Genomic DNA, 13,434 nt, shown 5'->3' with positions numbered 1-13,434 from the left:
TATAAAATAAAATAAAATAAAATAAATAAAATAAAATAAAATAAAATAAAATAAAATAAAATAAAATAAAATAAAATAAAATAAAATAAAATAAAATAAAATAAAATAAAATAAAATAAATAAAATAAAAGTCTCTTTTATTTTCACCAAGACACTTAACAGTAGTGATACAAAATAAACCAAAATTCATCCCATTACTCTCTTCTGTTTCCCAGCTGAAGCCATGTGGTCTTATGTTGAGCTTCTGCTATTTACCAGCCTTGTACTGGTATACTCAATGAAATTCTAAGAATTCTTCAGTCTAATTTACTTTCCTCTTTGAAAGTGATCTACTGTGTTCCTACCACTTAAACCACTTCTACAAGAGGACAAATCATATTCTGAACTTTAATACTTTTTTTTTTTCCATAGCAGTTTCTTTTTTGTTGCTTTCTCTTAAAATGCCATTTTTTACTCTAGCCCATAGTGGAGAGAAATTAAATATACACTTTTTAGAAGGAAATTAAAAGGCAAAGCAACTTTAGAATGAAGGCACTGCTATGGTCCCCTATTACAAACTATTTTTAAACCCATGATAAAAGTTCTAAAAGTCTGTTGTTATCCTTTGAAAATGTGTCTCAAAGATGGTTTATTAGACGATCTTTAAGGTCCCTGCCAATCCAAACCATTCTATGATTCTACAGATCTATGACACTTAGAGAAAAGATCTTATAGTTGTGAGCCAGATCAAAAATGACCAAAGTCTTTAAGCATAGGATCAAAGCAGAAAGTAAGTATTCCACCGAACTGGAGCAAAAATAGATGACTTCATCCCAGAGTACCATGCTAGTAAAAGGTCCTTCTTCATTTTCTTTTCAGTAGTTCCTGTAAACTGTGAACTCACAACAAGGAACTAATGCCAAGGAACTAATGTAGTATATCTAAGCAATTTGTACATTACTGTCTGGAGAAATTAGATAGAAATCTGTTCCCATAAAGGAAATCACAAATCATAGTCTCTTCAGAAACTAATAGAAGATGAATGATGTGATAAAAATGTCAAAGTAATCAATTCCATTGCAGTCCACACAGAAGCAATTACAAGACATCCAACTATTCCTTAAGGTAAATCATGAAGACAATGGTTGTGAAGTGGACAGCATCTGAAAGCTTTGGCATAGAATAATACCCTTTTCCTGGGATACCCATTAAGAATATATAAATGTCAAATATTAAGGGGATAGAACAATTCAAAGTGCAAGTCCAGAACTCATACTGTGGACAAAAGCAGAATCTGCCACCTTTAATTGTAGAAAAAAAAAAAAAAAACTTTAATGTTTTTGGATTAGCAGATTTTTGGCATGAATATAATCTTTTTTTTAAACAGTCTTTTGGACAGAAAGCCAGGTGGCAGTTTAGGATTCCAAGGCATAATTTAAAGACAGTAGGAAAAGCAGCATTTATTTTCTCAATAAAAAAGGCTTTGATGTGTACAGGCTAATGCTGAAGGTACATTAGATGGATCATTTGGCTTGTAAGTGAGCCTAGTACCAGTATGTAATTACTGTAGAAAGGGCTTTGATCTTACTTGATTATCATGATGAATTTATATCATTCTAGGAAGCCAGACAGTATTTTTCATACTACCGTTTTAGTGCTTTTATATAAACACAATAGCATCATCTTATGCCTTTACATATGCCTTTGACACAACTGTAAAATTTGTACTACACTTCTCTTACAACACCATACAGAGCCCACATATCTTACATTTCATAAAATAAAAATGAGAATTATTGTGAAAAAATATTCTTCACACTTATAATACTTGCTTAATCCAATTTTTAATGAGGCGTTTTCTTTCTTTGTTAAAATCAGGTTCTTCTCTAATAAATTATGCTTAGAAATATCATTATAATTACCACCTCTCGGTGACATCCTAATCACCTGTACTCAGGCTATGCGTAAAAGATTCTGCTCCAAACTACTGACACAAGAAGCTCAGCTGAGCTAAAAAGAACAGGCAATGTTGTTTTGTGGGTTTTTTTTCCACCATCCAGCACTTTCAGTAGCAGCCGGTTCTGCAGGCAAAAGCAAGCTGTCTGAAGCAAGACAATCATCATTTGATACCCCCCATCTCGAACTGGAAACTTCACTACTTCAATTTGCACACAGTATATCTAAAGAAAATTGCAGTCGGTATGTTGATGATTCCTAAAAGTAAGGCATTTTGTTTCATGTTAACTCTAGAGATCAAATAGCAATAAAAAAAGGAGTTTTAAATTTGCTTTTGCATTAAGTATATATGTCACTGAATCCACATAGGGAGCAGAACTTCATTTCTTGGAAAGAATAAAATTGCCATGAAATCTAAAAACATTTCCTGTGAAATGCAAAATTGTTTTTCATAGTTATTCACATATATAAAGGGATCAATTCAGCTGATTAAATATATAAATCCAGTGCTACTTGAGACTTCATAAGGCATCCAAGACATCTACAAAAGGACTGATAGATAGTTACTTCTGCCAGGATATAGGACTTAAATAAGACCTGCACATTTTTGAGGGCTTGACAGAGGCCACACCAGGTACCCCACAGCAGCTAAAATAACGGCAAACTCCTACAGTTAGTCAATGAGACATGCCCAAAATGTCCTCTACTTTATAAATAGACTTCTACAAGATATTAATGTACATCATATCTTGAAACTGCTCACTATCTACTGGTAGTTCATCTGCTTTGTAACAATAAATAGTTCTGGTTTGAGAGTGGGAAGTCTAAGGCCATTTGACATAAATATTTGTTCTTTCCTAATTTAGATGTATTCATCTCAGTTTTAAAATCACATAAATTATGTGATTTTTGTTTAGACTACTTTTCTACTGACAGTGTAGTGTGACATCTGCTAAATAATAGCAGCCCTGTGTGTATAGCTTAGTTCCCCCCCCAAGGATGGAGTTCCAAGTATTATTAAAATCCATTAGTGTTGCCAGTCCTCTGGGCCATGTAAAGTTTCCTTTTACACCATTTGTAAACCAACCACTTTAATTATAAATAAGGCTGTGTATCCTAAATTAGTTGCATTCTAATGACTATCTGCACTTCTTAGTTGAAAGGAAATGGAAACTGATACTAATTTATGTACCTTAAATATATAAGCATTTACAGTTTTCAGGCACCTGCTGAGCAGTCACTGTGCCAAACCCTTCTCCATCGTGCAATCCCAGACAGGAGCACAGACTAGGAGAACTCATTGAGAGCAGCCCCGCAGAGAAGGACTTGGGGGTTCTGGTGGACGAAAGGCTCTACAGGAGCCAGCAGTATGCACTTGCAGCCCAGAAGGCCAACACCATCCTGGGCTGCACCAACAGAGGGGTGGGCAGCAGGTGGAGGGGGATTGTCCCCCTCTGCTCTGCCCTTGTGAGGCCCCACTTGGAGTGCTGTGTCCAGGTTTGGGGCCCCCAGCACAAGAAAGATGTGGGGCTGTTAGAGCAAGTCTAGAGGAGGGCCGTGAAGATGATCAGAGGGCTGGAGCACCTCTCCTGTGAAGAAAGGCTGAGAGAGATGGGGCTGTTCAGCCTGGAGAAGAGAGGCTCCGGGGAGACCTCGTTGCAGCCTTTCATTACTTAAAGGGGACTTATAAAAAAGATGGAGAGCAACTCTTTGCTTGGGCAGACTAATGACAGGAATGGTTTCAAACTAAAAGAGGGGAGATTTAGATTAGAAAGAAAGAAATTCTTCACTGTGAGGGTGGTGAGGCACTGGCACAGGCTGCCCAGAGAAGCTGTGGATGCCCCATCCCTGGAGGTGTTCAAGGCCACATTGGAAGGGGCTTTGAGCAACCTGGTCTGGTGGGGGGTGTCCCTGCCAATGGCAGGGGGGTGGGAATTAGATAATTTTTAAGGTCCCTTCCAACCCAAACCATTCTGTGATTCTATGATTCTATTATCTTTTCCAGTTACATCATCTGGTCTAATCTCACTGTAGGCTGAGATCTGCCCCAGCATCTCCTTTTCAATGTATTTCTTTTCTCCTCAAATGTATCATTTCTCAGCAATGACAAACCATTATTATTAGTTACCAGAAAGATCTAAAATTTATGTCTTTGTAACAAGAAAATATGGGTAAAAGCTGAAACTTTCTTAGTTTCAGATACAAAGTTCTTCAATTTTGACAAATTGAACAAAAGAACAAAAGACTTTTATAGAATTATGTCCTTTGCACTAAGGAACAGACCTGCCAGATGTATTTAGGGATGAAGTGATTCACTCATTATAAAGCTGCCTACGGCACCTATCTTCTTTGGTGGTGACATGCAAATTTCACCCAGAGAAAGAGCTCTCTAAACCCCTGCACCAACAACAGATTCCACCTCTTCATCGTCTTGGGGCTGAATGATTTATCTCCCTGATGGGACAGGGCTCTGGGGTAGGATTTTGCATACATCACTGGGACATCTGTGAATCCTTGCCTCCATGGCATGTCATACTCCAAATGGAAGATGCCCAAAAAGATATTCACTTAGAAATGACAGAGGAGCCAAGTCTTCACACCACTCTCAGGAGCAAAACCAAGAGGAAGAGCATTATAATTAACATATAAGTTAAAAATGTCTAACAGGAAAAAATTTTGCTATACATTTAAGTCTATGTGTGGAGCTAACAGCTGTCATTGATTTACGCTGTGCATTTTTTAAGGAAAGTTAGGTTATTGTTCTAAGAGTTTAGAAGCTAAATGTTTATAATAGATGAAAAAGAATTGTTTTGCATAAATTAATATATTGAATAAAAGAAAAGGAAGACAATGTTTTTCTGTATCTTAATCAATTAAAAGGTGGATAGGTGCAATTATTTCTCCAGGCCTCCTTGTTGAAACAACTATCTGATACTAGTGCATTTTTAACTTCAGGCTGTGTGCCCAAGGTGTTGCAAAAGTGTTAATTATGCAGTATATATAGCACAGTGCTGCAGTACATACAATGTAGATACTGTACTCTAATATGCAAATAGACTTTAAAGACAATATTTCTTCCGTGTCATTAAGGACTGGGTATGAATGTCTACTTCCACTTTGTAAACTTTGCACAAGATGGCAAACTTTTATAGATATTTATGCATTTAGGTTACTTTCTATTAGCTTTAATATCAAAAGTTATGACAGATTATACAGTTCCTGCAAAGAGGCTCCAAAGGAAACACTGGTGGTATTTAAAGGAAAACAGGTAAGTCCCTCCATGAAACTCCCCTTCGCTTTGTGAAGGCTTGAAATAAGAGTGTAGTTCATGTCCACAAAGACTGCACTAATTGCGTGCAGTGTTTGCAAAGGGTGCTTCAGGGATGTGAGGTGAAGGCTGTTGTACCTAGTTTGTGCAATTGGGATGTTCAATAATATTGTGATATACCAGAACTACACAATGGTGATGAAAATGAAAAAAATGGGCATTTTTCGCTTGCTTCACAAAGCTCTGTAACACATACCTGCTTAGAATATCTGTCCAACAGGTAAGCAGAAGACAGGTCAGGAAGGATTTATATCACAACAAAAATTCCCTACATAAATTCTAAAGTAGGAATTATACAGACTAACTACTAAAAACATTTTCATCCTTATTTTCCTGTATCCAAAGTTTCAATCTGCAGCTCCGTGAAAGTCCTCTGCTGTTCTCTGACTAGCTGCAATAAGTCCAAATGCATGCTGCAATCTCACTTGAAATAAAATTATTTTAAATTATGGGGAGAAAAGCAGTCCCAAACAAGATTTGGCCATCATTGCTCAAAATGCTGAATGTACAAATGGTATGAAAACATCTTTGCTTTGAGAATGTTAAAATCTAACCAGCACTGACAAATGGCTTAAAGGATTAAAAAGAAATTGTTATCTCCACTATACAGATGGGAAATTGAGGCACAGAAAGAATAAAAACTTGCCTAAGGTCAAACAAGAAATCTCTTTGGATACACTCTTTCTCTCTAACGTACCTCAGTGTAAATTTATAGTCACTTAATATAGAAATGCAGTAGTCATCCAGATAATATACTTCATCATAGGAATCTTTTTCTTATCATTATTTCTGAAGTAAGTTCAGACTAACAGCACAAATCTGCTCGGAACAGTGTACAGCTAGCCTGCTAAAGGCATTATCTGAGTCAACGGGATAAAACATACCAGCATTTATTCTTTGAAATATTCTATTTCAAACTAGAAACTTTATAATGGCCCCCTTTAAAGACTAGGATTTCTCTTCTCTTTTTGCCCAGCTTCCAACATATTGATATTTGTTTTTCCTTTGGATGATATGCTTATGGAGGACACTGAAAAAACTACACATGCACCAATTAATTAAAGCAGAGCTTGTCATAAAGCTGTCTGGACTATTTTGAAAAGGATACAGAATTAAATATTCCAGCCATGGAAGCTGTCACCACAAAGGAAAGCTGTGTCATTGATCTGATATCAAACATGGTTTACAGTTTTTGAGCATGATGGACTTGGCTCCCTTAATTACAGTGGATTAAAGCAGAAAAGACTTCTATTGATGTCTATGGACTTGTAGCAGGAATAACTTACCAAGGAGACAAGAAGAATCAGGCTCATCCACTGCAGGAAGATAGTGTCACACTTTAGTGACGACTTGACAGGAGAAAAATGCCAGTATTCATGCATGATAAACCACACACACCACGCTGAGTGTACAACATACAGTCAGTACTGTGCTGTGAGCAGTGTAAGCACCAGGACCATGGTGCGAAGCATCTGCTCGCAGTCTTCCAGGCTTACTAATGACTTCAGCCTTCACTGTCTTCTGATGAATAAGGAATGCTAAATGACTATTTTAGAGGCACTTAGAGGGTCAGGAGAGGTGATTCATGTTGACATTATCTAAGGCAAGAGATCATGAGGTTGCTGCCAAGCACCTTTAAGAAAACACTTCCTTGCTGCCCTAGACAGCAAATCCCTGTTACCACTCATATAAATAAATCGAAAGCCAGATTTGGTTCAACAGATTCACTAGCCGTTGTCACAGTCAGATTCATTCTTGTCTCCAGTCTCAGGAATGCCAGTTGCTCCAATTTCACATCTATGTGGTTACGTTCTTCTTACATAGAAAAATCTCTTACTAATCCTTATTCAACCAGAAAAATAACTGTGCGTGTGAGAATTAATTATGCAGCCTCCATTAACTATTTACTGTTGTGATAGGAGCTAACAATTAAAATGAGGAAGCTGGTTTTACTGCTCATTTCCGTATGTTCTTGTACCATATAAAGGAGAAGGAAAGTATTGCTTTTAAATTATGTTAGTGCTTTGCTCACAGAGGTTTTTTTATTTTTTATTTTTTAGTATGATCTCAAATTTGGTCTTTAAAATGTGAGGTTTTCCAAGAGTAAATCTCTATGAACTTATTTTCAACAAAATCAATTTTAATAATTCCCCAAGACAGTAATGCCTAGTTGCTACTCCGACACTGTGATTCAAACAGTCTGTTCTGTCCCTGACATGCACAGACTGTGAGAAAACCACTGAAAAACCAGGCTGAACATCACTCAGTGATGCTAAGGGACCACAACTAACATACTGATTTAAAAGCATTCTAAAGACAAAAATATATTCATAACTGTTTTTAGAACACTATTTTGCTTCACGGTGATGTGAGTACTGAATATCTAATTTGTCGGGTTTTATCAATAACATTAATACATAAATGGTGTTACGAAGTCATTATTTTGTATTAGTCCTGCCTTATCACTCACAGCGCTCGTTTCCGAGAGTTAGCTTTCAGTTATTAAAAAATGCAAACAAAATATTCTATAACTAATACTGGATATATTTACAATTTAATGTGTTCTTAATTCTCTCAGTGACCCAAAAGTGGAAAGTGCCAAGCACAGCCTCTTCCCGTGGCTTTGATCAGCAGCAAAAGGCACTCAGAACCTCCCTGACAGTCCTTAGCATCTTGCAGGATAAGGCAATTGACAAAGGAAAAAGCACTTTGACTGACAGGAAAGCAGAGTCATCTCTAAACTAGAATATGTTAGGTGTTTCACAGAGTGTACCAAGTCTGATTAACAGTTTCAGACAGAAAAGATAGACATGCAAGTCATATACAAATACAAAATCCAGAAGGATTTTTTTGTCAGTAGTACATGGTGGTCCAGACTTTCTGTGGGCAGAATATGACCCACAGTATTCACCTGACAACGAAGGTATATCACATCTTTAATTATCATACAAGCTCAGACTTCAGTCCTGTGCATCACTGAAGAAAGACTCTCCAGCTGCACAATGCCATAAAAATTCTGCAGGTTTATCCTGTATATTACCAGGTCAGAGGAATCCTACAATGAACCAAAATGTCATCTTTTGCACCTTCCACCCTAATTTCAGCAGCTTGCTGAGGCCTCCAATGAAAAAGCAAATAGAGTTTAGACATTATAAGTACAGTCCCAAGTGTTCTGAGTGTTATATAAAAGTTCAGAAAAAAAGCCCAGTAGTCCATTAGCAAAAATGTCATCATGGTATCACCAGCTGCTTCCTGTTAGCTGTGTGTTGGGCCAGAATCAGAAAAGTTTTCAAGCTGGGAGAGATCCCAGAAGTTGCCAGGTCATTCAGACCAGGTTGCTCAGGGCTTCACCCAGTTGTGGTTAAAAATCTCCAAGGGCAGAGACTGCACAATCTCTCTGGGCAACCTGTGCCACTCCCTGACGGTCCTCATGGGGAAGAATAATCAGCCTGTCCATCTCCAGTTTTAATTTAGGCCATTGTCTCTCACTCTGCACCACTGTGAAGACCCTGACTGTTTCCCCCACAACCTTGTAGGCTACAGAGGTTTCAAACACCATGCCTGCTCCAGGCTGACCAAGCCCAGCTCCCCCAGCCTCACAGGGTAGGTGCTCCATGCTCCACCATCTCAAGGGCCTCAACTGAACTCCCTCAGCTTATTAACTTACCCATGTTTATGGGCTCCCAGATTTTGTAATGCAGATGTGGTCTAACATGTTCTGAGTAGAGGGGGGCAAGCACTCATCTCAATCTGTATCTCTGCCCCTGTTCACATAGCCTAGGCTGCCATTGACCATCATTGCTGCCAGGACTCACTGCTGCACTTACTATCAGGACTCACTTGCTGCCCATCAGGACCCCCAGGGCCTTGTTTGCAGAGAAGGATCATCAACAGCTCTCCATTTCAGACTCCCATGAAAGCAGTGGATGACAAATGACACTAGACAGCAGTGGGCACAGACAGCTACAACAGCTCAGCCACTGTGTTGCAAATGGGTGAGCTACTTGACCTCCAGACTGAGCCCAAACACACATAATGCTGATAAACTGACATCAACCAACAACATGACCAAGATTGGTATTACTTTCTTGGTAGTAGATGGCATGTTTGTATATAATTCATATATAAGACCACTTCATGTCTTAAAACATAATGAAAATTTTATTGTCGACTGTTGCAGTCCTGGAAGTAGCGCTGTGTAACATTGGCTCTTCTACTTTGCAAATGACTATCACAAATAAATCAGGAATTTCTGCTTTCAAACAATTAACTTTAAAAGCAGTTACTACTTTTCCTCCTTACAGATCCCTGTAAAATATAGATAAATGCCTAATGGTTAAAGCTTGAGCTGTAAAGTTTACTCTAAAACAAGGAAGATGATCAGTTTCATAGAACTAAAACAGTTAAAACAACCCCAATCAAAATTTTAGTTCTCAGTGTTGAGCTCTGCTTTTTTTTTTTTTTTTTTTTTTTCTTTCTTGGTAGATTTGTATCAGCAACACAGGTCTGACTGAAAACCAGTAAAACTTAGTAACAACTAGGGAAGAAGAGTTATTTGGGTATATAATGTGTGAATGCAAATAGCCAGCCATTTAGTTTTGAGACCACAATTTGAAAAATTTTGTTTCATTAGCTCCTGTATACAACTCACCAGCACTGCTAAATGAAGCCTTGACACCTGACTGGAGCTATCAGCACAAAACAGGTGGCTTCCTGTGACACTACAGAGAGAAGCTAAGGCTTCCCAGGTAATTTTCAGGAGTTTGCTGTGTATTGTTGGTGCACCCTAGTAAGACAATTGCATTTCAGTGATGGATGACACCATCTTGACATGCAACATTTCTAAGTTTCTTGCAGCAAGCATTCTTCAGTGTGAATGTCAGTTTCCAAAATGTTTCATGTCATCCTGCTCTGTGTTTCTCAGGACCTCTACACATCAGGTCCATAGACCCTAAGAGCATCTGTTGTTCTTAAATCGCTGAATCATAAAACACTTTTTGAAATAATTCCAAGACCCAGGCCTGGACAGATGCAAATTCATTTCAGCTCAAACCCTTTGAAACCTCCCCAATCACTGACATCAACCTGAGTTGATGCATCTTCACTGAATGCACCTCCACTGAAAAATCAGTCTGTGTTGTCTCAAAGGTAGAAAATATGTGTTAAAAAGGAGACACGAGATATCAGTGCAATGATACGTAGCTGCGTACATCCTAAATTTCCTTTGTTAGAACTAAAATGCCTTGGTTCACTGCTGGTAATAAGATGGTCAGTATACCTTTCAGCTGAAGGTAACAAATTCCCTTGAAAAAATACATACCAAGTACATTAGCTGTACACTGGAGAATTCCTGAGACATCTTCAGCTTCTTCATTGCCAGAGCAGTCTGTATAGGAGCATCTGTTTGATATATTGTGGAAATTCTTCTCTGCATCCCTGTAACTACAGTAAAAAATAAAGAAGTTATGGCATCTCCTTACACAAACGCAAGATAGACAAATACCTTTCAGAAATGGTAGTAAATAATGCCTCTAGCCTCCCTTGTCTCTTCCTGCTTTCCCCCTCCATCACCCGCTTCATACGTATTCCCACACAGATGACATTAGTAACCTGGGTACTAGTAACATTATACTAGAATCTGGAACATTATCTGCAATGAGAATAAATGCATTAAAAAAAAAAAAAAGTACCAAAGGATTCAGGCATGACGGAAGGGTATCAGGAATATCTGTCATACTTCATTCCCATTTGGATGCTGTAACAAAGTTTTACAGTAAGCTCCAAGTAGGAGGTTTATGAGGCAATGGAGAGTATCTAATAAGAAGAAATCTTCCATGCCACATTATGTTAGCACTGCAAGTATAAAACCTAGCTTTCTCTTGGATTATCTTCTGAAGAGATGAAGTTTGTGTTATAGCTTGTAAAAGAAAAAATAAAAAATCCCACAATTGCTGAAAGGTACAGAGTTGTGCTCAGACTGACAAGGAAGCAGCTGACATCTAAATTATTCTATTTGATTTAGCCTTGCCGCATTGGTTTTCCTTAATTCAACAGAAACAGAACAGAAGCTCAGACTATGTTTAATACAAAGCTTTATGCAGGTGATAACGAGGATGGAGGAGGAAACACAAGTGAAGAAAGTGTTACAACAGAGTGATAATGCACTTGGAAAAATGTATAATTGATTTTGCTCAATGCACAAAGATTTTTAATGAGTATTTTATTACCAGTTTTGTTATGCTTTCATACTGTTTACACTTCATAAATCATGAATAGCAGTTTTAAGGACTGGACTCCTCATCTGACTAACTTCTGAAAAAAACAAGTGCATGTTTTGCCAGCACCCATGGAAAAGGCTAGAAAGAATTCAGACTGCACATCCGGTTACTCCAACAACAAACTGGTTTTCCACGTGGAGCAAGGTTAAAGGTTGCTGGTTCACACTGCAGTGACTACTCACCACTCAGTGGCCCCTGGTGACACCAGGCCACGTTGCAGGAAAAAGAAACTTTATCCTGCTTCAGAGGGACACCACATCCTGACCCACTGCCTGAGCTCAAAGCCAGAGCCCAAAGCCACAACCAAGCCACGTGGCCAGGCCTCCACAGCCAATAAATACCACAGGCTTCCTGGAATGGTACCACGGCCATAGCTCACCTCTGCTCTTGACTGGGACAGGAGATTTAATGAACATTTCATAGAATCATAGAACGGCTTGGGTTGGAAGGGGCCTTAAAGATCATCTCATTCCAAACTCCCTGCCATGGGCAGGGACACCTCCCACTACCCCAGGTTGCCCAAAACCTCATCCAGCCTGGCCTTGAACACTTCCAGGGATGGGGCATCCACAGCTTCTCTGGGCAACTTGTTCCAGGGCTTCACCACCCTGATCTCAGTCTGAGATGGTTCCAGGTGGTTCCAGCTGGCTCCAGCCAGCCCCAGCTGGCTCCAGCCACTCCACCCAGTTCCAGCCAGCCTCAGTGGCCCTGCCGCAGGGCATGGCTGGGTGCAGCAGCAATGCTGGTGGTGCCTCTGAGAATACATGTCTAATAAAGGGCAAAAAACCACATGGAGGTGTGAGGGATGAGGCAAAAAAGTGTGAGAAACAACTGCATGAACAGCATGGGCAGTGAAGAAAGAGAGGAAGGAGGTGCTCCAGGCACCAGCACCGGTGTGTAGCTGCACACCCTGCAGCCAGGGGAAGACCCCATGCTGGCACAGATGGGTATGCCCTGAACAAACTGCAGCCATGGGCAGCTCATGGTGGAGCAGAGCAAAAGTGTGTGGAAAAAGGAGCAGCTGAGAGGTGCTATTGGGGCCTGACAGCTACCCCCACTCCCCTTCACCACATGGAGGGAGGAGGAAAAGCAGCTGGGGATGAAGGAGTGAAGTTGAGCCTGTGAAGGAGGGGCTGGGGGAAAGGTGGTTTAGTTTTGTCTTTGTTTCTCACCATCCTACTCTATTTTCACTCGCAATAAATTAAATTAATTTGCCCCAAGATGAGTCTGTTTGGCCCATGACGGTAACTGGGAAAGAATTTTGCTGACTTTATCTTAACCCAGAAGCTTTTTTCATCTTATTTCCCCCCACTGCCCTGTTGAGGAGAGAGAGTTAGAGAGCAGCAGGGTGAGGCCTGCAGCTGACGAAAGTCAGCCCCCCACAGTACGTATACGCAGTATGGATCTCCAGACAGGACAAATAGACGACATCAAGAGACAATTTTGACTTTCACTGACTGAGTTGTACTTAAAATTACATTGGCATTCAAAAACTTGAGTCAAAGTGTGCCATAAGTTACGGGAATTACAGGTTTCCGGAGTGTCCCATTTTTAAACTTTGTCCATTAAAATAAGGATATGTAAACCACATGTGGCCATAAATTAGAAGCTGCATTGTTTTTGCACATATGCTTTTTGCAAGGCACTGTTTCACCCACTGAAGTCTCCTAACATGAGACTTCAAGCAATTTTTTTAGGATCTGAACAAAGTGGCAGCCAAAAGTCTTCTCCCTTTGCCTGTCCTGTGGTCGACGTCATAATTATCTGCCAAGATTGGCTCCCTCACTGCCCTCAGGTGCCAGCCAAATGTGCTAACATTGCAAATGTCATCTACCAAGCTAGGGCACCCTTTGAATTTTAACCAAACATTGAGAAACATGCAAGGACAATTTC

At 39.5% G+C, this 13,434-nt stretch overlaps 1 protein-coding gene across 1 annotated transcript in view; it reads right to left on the bottom strand.

Moving 5' to 3' along the window:
* The window catches only part of GUCY1A2 (guanylate cyclase 1 soluble subunit alpha 2), a 157,272-nt gene that overhangs the window by 126,894 nt on the left and 16,944 nt on the right, over nt 1-13,434 (bottom strand). The window contains exon 3 of the mRNA XM_083823966.1: nt 10,584-10,705. Coding sequence (XP_083680092.1) covers nt 10,584-10,705 — 122 coding nt within the window. The remainder of the gene's footprint in view (nt 1-10,583; nt 10,706-13,434) is intronic.

Source organism: Anser anser, assembly GCF_964211835.1.
Source record: "Anser anser genome assembly, chromosome: 1".
Taxonomy (NCBI): Eukaryota; Metazoa; Chordata; class Aves; order Anseriformes; family Anatidae; genus Anser; species Anser anser.
This window is presented reverse-complemented; position numbering and strand designations above follow the sequence as displayed.